At 42.5% G+C, this 6,172-nt stretch overlaps 1 protein-coding gene across 1 annotated transcript; it reads right to left on the reverse strand.

The window, feature by feature from the left end:
* Positions 1–532: 532 nt before the first annotated feature.
* Positions 533–5,716, reverse strand: AGR2 (anterior gradient 2, protein disulphide isomerase family member). Its single transcript, XM_021538305.4, has 8 exons — positions 5,661–5,716; positions 3,951–4,088; positions 3,572–3,635; positions 3,450–3,502; positions 2,414–2,487; positions 1,967–2,030; positions 1,463–1,546; positions 533–861 (listed from the first exon to the last, which is right to left on the reverse strand). The coding sequence occupies exons 2-8, from the start codon at positions 4,078–4,080 to the stop codon at positions 812–814; spliced, it is 519 nt and encodes a 172-aa protein (XP_021393980.1). The 5' UTR covers positions 4,081–4,088; positions 5,661–5,716; the 3' UTR covers positions 533–811.
* Between the last annotated feature and the right edge of the window lie 456 nt (positions 5,717–6,172).

Below are 6,172 nucleotides of genomic sequence, written 5' to 3' on the forward strand. Positions count from 1 at the left end.
GAGTCCAGGTCTTTGCTGCTCGCTCACACTGCCCTGCCAAGCAAGCAGACCTTCTGCAGAAGTGAGACAGCTGACTCCAGCTGAATAAGGGGATACACCATGGGGGAAGAAGCAGGAAGGGGGGTACATTTGGAGTGATGGTGCTTGTCTTCCCAAGTCACCATTACTACATTTGGTGGGGCCCTGCTCTCCTGGAGGTGGCTGAACACCTGCCTGCCTTTGGGAAGCAGTGAATTCATCCTGTTTTGCTCTGCTTGTGCACACAGCTTTTGCTTTATCTATGAGACTGTCTTTATCTGAACCCATGAGTTTTCTTACTTTTAATCTTCTTTCCCATCTCACTGGAATGGAGTGAGAGAACAAGTAGCTGTATGGGGTTGCGCTGCTGGCTGGGATTGATCCACATCAGCCTTTTTCCTCCCAAAGTGCTTGAATGTAAAATGCAAGCTGTGGGCTCAAGCAACACAGTGATTTTACTATTTCTAATAATGGTAGATGAAGATGAGGGGAAAAAATTGAAAACACAGCAATGTTTTGTATGTAAACACTTGAAATGAATTTATTTTTTAAAAAATCATTTTTACAGTTGAATCATACAGTATTCTTCTGTACGCCTTAAAATAAAAGCCTCCAGCTTTTAAAAATGCTGCCCAGTACAAAAGTGCTAATGTAAAACTGTAGTGTTTATGTATTGAAACCATCACTACACATCACTAAATATCACTCTAAATAGTCTCTTCACCAGTATCAAGGTGCAGAGAAGAGATGGAAGATAAGACTGCATAATATTTAAGGCCTTTCTTCTTCCTCTTTACAGTTCAGTCTTCAGGAGCTTCAGCGCTTTCTGCATATTTGAGTACACTAGAAATGAAATATTAATTCATGTTATTTTTGCTGCAACGTCCTCTGCCAGCAACCAAAAATGCTTCAGAGAAAATGTCATTATTATTAAAGCCTTTAATCACATGCCTATTGCTATAGGGATTCAGATGCACTTAACTCTTCCAAGCAATTTGTGAACATCATGGATTTAATTTTTACTGGTGAGAATCTTCATTAATGCCAACACATGGGCAGAGACTCGAGCTGTGGAGCAGTTAGGGATGGCTATAGCAAGCAGCTTTCCCTGCTCCCATAAGGTTTCCTGACCTGGCCTATTGGGACTTATATATACATGAGTTCTCACCGCTGCTTGCAGTGAGCGCTGCTGAATTATGCAAGTTCCTCCTGACGTATGCTTGCTTTTTAAACAGATAGATGCTTAAAGCTCCAGGGCTCTGCTGTAATTTTCTTCATCTCACTGAGTTTAAGTCTTGCATCCTGTTTCATTTTAATCCTGGTTAAATGTCTTTCAGCAAGTACTGATTGCGAGAATCTGTAATGCCTGGTGTTATTCCTTGTCACATGAAAAATGCAACTGCTTTCAGAATATTTCCAGGATGTGTCAGAACACTCTACTTACACAATGAAATGTCAGAGGGCTCATATGCATAGAGACGGTTTGAGTATCTTCCAGTAATATCTGCTCTCACAGTCAGGGAAGGATCTGTGAGAAAAAGGGTGAGAGAATTTTTAGAGATTAATCTTCAAGCAGAAGGAAATAAAAGGAAATAAAGCTTTCGCACTCCTGCTTGCTTCCTAAATGTTTCAGTGAGGCATGTCTGCTTCTGCTGACTAACAGATTGTTCTAAAAGGGGTCACTGATACTTCAGTTTTAAATGCTGTGTTTGCAAGTTTATTAGGACTGGGATGAGCTACCCATTCCAGTGACTGTGGCATCAGCCATTGAGGGAAGAATGCTGGACCTGTGAAGCTGGGTGGTCTTGAGTCAATATTTGATCCACAAAAACAACTTGAACCTTTGTATTTGTCGTGAAATAAATTCCTGTTAATCAGCCTGAGGATTTGAGATGCATGGTGCAGCAGTGGCTGTTCTGAGAGCAGCTTTGATGCTTGAGGTACTCACCTATGAACAAAACCCGAGGGACGTACTGGCCATCAGGTGCAAGGTTCTTGTCTGTGGTTTCATACTTAAAGAAAATAGAGAAGGTTCCTAGTCAAGGAGGGCATGTTACATACTTTTTCCCTTCACTGTACTTTGTATTATGAAATACAGCTCAAATAATACATTTTGCAGTTTAAGAGATTGTGTCTAGAATGAAGTTTTTTCATTTTTTAACAGCTGGAATTGCAAATTGCTAACAGTTCATGTTATTATTAAACGCCATATTCCCTTGAAGTCTGAGTTTATGATAGCTACAAATGAAAAATACTTACTATTAAATCTGTTATGCTTCAGCAATGGAGATTTTCCTAGCCAACCCTAACTATTAAACTCAAGTAGTTAGAGAAGCCATAATTAAAAGCAGAACTTTGTCACTTTCACTTAATTAAGTGTAATTAGGAAACTTACCACAAGGTTCAGGAGAATGAATTTTTCAGCCAGTTTCTGTATATCTTTGTGTTCAGCAAAGACCTTCTTGAGGGCTAAAGTAGAAACAAATAGGAAAGAAAATTAAAAAGGTGCCCTTGAAATATATTGTCCTCCAACAAGAAATTCAAACAAACTGATGAAACAGAAAGAGATTTTCCAGTTTACAACTGCAGCAAAGATTTTCAGTTCATTCCATTGGAACATGATCTTTTCGATTTTATTCTGCATTAAAGAGTAGTTACGGTAGTGCAAAATGTCCCACCTTCCTTTGGAGAGTACAGCTGGCTTTCAAATTCTCTGCTTAAGTTTGAATTTGAGCATTTGACCCTTCAAACTTCCTGTTCTACTATTGTGATTTCTGGCCCCAGATCTTAAGGCACTTGAAAATACAGCATGTAGGGCTTCAGACTAAAATCTTTGGAAGGGTGTAAATGCTTTTGTAAATGCTTTGTACAATGACCCTGCTGCAGTTACTGGAGCTATGGATGGATTCAAAGATCTTGCCATGTGGACTGACTTGCAGGAAGGAGAGCGCTCAGATAAATTCAAAGATGCTGGGAAAAGAGCAGTGCAGTTACCAGAAATCCTGGAAGAGCTCAGTTTCAGCCTGGATTGATTTAGTTCCTGGATAGATTCAGTCTGAATCACTGATGATGTGGTCTGAATATGGTCTTTGCGACAAATTGTTATTTCTTGCTACTGGTCTTGCTATTGATTTTGGCTGATTGTGCTGTGAACCAAATTCAGATTTGTCAGACCCTACTGACCTGTGCTCATTTCCGTATCCATTTGGCATCATGCAATAAAGAATTAGCATTTTCATTTTATTTCTACACATTGGAAAACACCTGCATGGTACAGCAACTTGAAGAACTCTCCCTATGCTTGTGCAAGCTGGTATTTCACTAAGGTTTAAGCAAAACGGTGGCTGGTTTGTTTTTTTTTTTTAAGCAGAGTTTTTCCAGTAAATTAAAACATCTATTTTTTTTTCTCCTCCCGAGTGCAAAAAGGTTACCTTGGCTGTGTGGGCAGTCTTCCAAGTGGTGGATAATCATCAGGGGTTTCTGGCTGGAAAAGAAGGGCCCTGGTTAGGAGCGGGGCGGCGCGGGGTGAGGGTGGGCGCGGCGGGGCGGGTACCTGTGCTTGGCCCGGAAAAGCGCCTCCTCGTAGGTCTGCGTCCAGATGAGCTGGTCTCCCCAGCCTGCGGGAGGGAAGGGACACACACACACCCCCTCAGACAGCGCCCGACGAGCGGCGCCGGGAGCGGGTCCTGCCCTGCCCGCCCCGCCGGGAGCGGGTCCTGCCCTGCCCGCCCCGCCGGGAGCGCTGGGAACAAACCCCTGCCGGAGGGCTCTACATCGGGAGCGAAGGAGGACAGGCTGCTGGGAAACACTAGATAAGGTTTTGCAGAACGAGTTGCAAGAAAATGAACATAGTTCTAAAAACGAGCTATGAAGTGAAATGTTCACAAGATTGCACTTTAAAAAAAAAAAAAAATCAGTTGTTTGTTTTTTACCTCTGGAGAGTGTCTGAGGCAGTTTTGGCTTAGCAGGAGTGTCCTTTGAATCCTTCTTGCCTGCATCCTTTGCCAGAGCGCAGGAGATGACAACGAGCAGCAAGAACACGGCCACGTAGCTCTTGTCCATGGCTGCTCCTGGGCAGGAGGGAGAAGCTCGGGGTGACCGCGGTGCCTCCCGGCGGCGCTGGCGGCAGGCGGGGGCAGCGGCGCCGCGGCTGCGAGGAGCGGCTCCGGGCAGCGCCCGCGGCCGCGGCGTGAGGCTTGCTCAAAAACGCCCAGAAGGATGGGGCTATGGCCCTTGTAGGACGTGCGTGCTGTGCTTGTTCATTGCCCTCTCTTCTTTTGACTTATATGGAACATGCTCAGTAAAATAACTTGAGTTACAGCAATTCCAAAAGTTCTTGCAAGTCCTAATAAGTTCACAGTTCTACCTTGATCTCCCAGTGCTAGAGTAACGCAGGTGCTGAAAAGTTAATTTGTCTCAGCTCTTCCCTCCATTTTGATGTGGGAGCAACTCAAATGAGAAATCAGAATGTTTAAGCTGGGCTTTACAGTGAACATGAGCATAGACACACTTAATGGTGTTGTTGAAGCTTCCAATCCTGTTTTTTTTCCCTTAAAAATCTCACCTAATCCTTAAACCCAGCAGAACAGATAACAAAAAGAGTGGCAGGAGTTGATGTGTGGCCCAGTGAAAACTGAAATGGAGTTTGGGGCTGGAAGCAGCACAAAGCAGAGAGCTTTTCCTGGGCCAGGCTGGGGCTTGGAGATAAGATAGGTCTGATGGAAAGCTCACCAGCATTTCAGCTGAAGGGGAAAATAATTTCAGCAACATGACCCTATGCTTTCTCATTGCATTTCCTTCTAGAAACTAGAACCAATATAGCGGGTACAAAAAGAAAATTTAAGATGTTCTAAAAGCACTAGAGACCATTGAAAAGATTCATTAAAAAAAAAAAAAAATGAAAAAAGAAAAACCAAGCATACAAAACAACCCCCACCACAAACGGCTGACAGTTTTTAAAGTTCTGACAATGAAAACTAAACTCCAGGAAAACAGAAGTGTTTTTCCAGGTAGGAACTGCAGGAGGAGACATAAGCTGAGTTTCCATGAGTGATACAATGCTCTTTGCTACTGGGATGTCCATAGAGCTCAAATATCCAAAGAGTCCCTTTTTCAAGGGTATGAAATACAACTTTTGCAGCACATTGCATTTCTTCCCCAAGAAAAGTTTCTTTGGCAAGGAAGAAAATTGCATGAAGTTCAATTAAACTCTGGATTGTCAGGGTTGCCTCAAGAATTGTATTGGCTAGAGCGTTATGGCAGAAGTCATACTTCTTTAAAAAGAAAAAAAAATTAAAAGTAGGGGACAACCTGTAAATTGAAGATCAGGCTGTTGTGGAGGCAGCATGCAAAAAGCAAAGACAGAGGAACTTAAACTTGCTCCTTAAAAACTGCCTCTGGAAAACAATGTGCACTTTTGAAAAGCTTTCCAAAATAACCCCTCTTCTCCTGGCTTTTATTTTATTTTTTTTTTAACCTGCAAAGCCAATATTTCTATATTTTCCTTCACAACAAGCTGTGCTGGACTGTGCCTGCTTTGCTGCAGCCTTTTCTTTCCAGTGCTCAGGTTTCCCATCCCCAGCTAGCTCGGGCTCACAGCTCCCCTGGGCTCCTGCTGAAGCAGGGACTGTGCAGTGCCTTACCTTGTTTACTCTCCCAGGTGCCTGCCAGGATGTGAAGGTGTTCCTGGTTCCAGTGTGAATGCCGCTGTTCCTACTGCCTATTTATGCACCTTTACACCCCAACTCCACCCACAAGCTTTGAATTTGAATACTATTTTCAAAGAGCTAAACTTTCTCGTTTTTCCCCTACCAAAAACGTTCAGAGTTAATTTTGTAATTAAATAACATTACCATTTCCTGTCAGATACTGTATCTAAAGCTTAGAGACATTTCTGTAGACTTGTGGGATATTTCTTGAAAAGTGATTTTAAAAGATTGGCCAAGATCCAAGTACAGGTAAGCTTAAGTCAAGACTCCTGATTTGCCTGAAGACTGATTTGTCTTTTTTTGATTGGTTGGAAAATCAGTATGGGTTACTGTTCTTTCAGTCCTTAGGAAAAGTTATATTGGTGACTCAGAACTGTGGATGTTAATTAGATAAATTACTATGCACATTATACAGATATGTGTGCACACATGCACATATAACAGCA

This window comes from Lonchura striata, chromosome 2 (assembly GCF_050655825.1).
Source record: "Lonchura striata isolate lonStrDom1 chromosome 2, ASM5065582v1, whole genome shotgun sequence".
NCBI classification, from domain to species: Eukaryota; Metazoa; Chordata; class Aves; order Passeriformes; family Estrildidae; genus Lonchura; species Lonchura striata.

Excerpts from the sequence above, each read along its gene's own strand:
- AGR2 (XM_021538305.4), bottom strand. The coding sequence starts at position 4,080 with ATGGACAAGAGCTACGTGGCCGTGTTCTTGCTGCTCGTTGTCATCTCC. Across the intron at positions 2,031-2,413 it reads TCATTCTCCTGAACCTTGTG|TATGAAACCACAGACAAGAA; the intron begins GTAAGTTTCCTA and ends ATTTTCTTTAAG. Across the intron at positions 862-1,462 it reads GCCCTCTGACATTTCATTGT|TGTACTCAAATATGCAGAAA; the intron begins GTAAGTAGAGTG and ends TTTCATTTCTAG.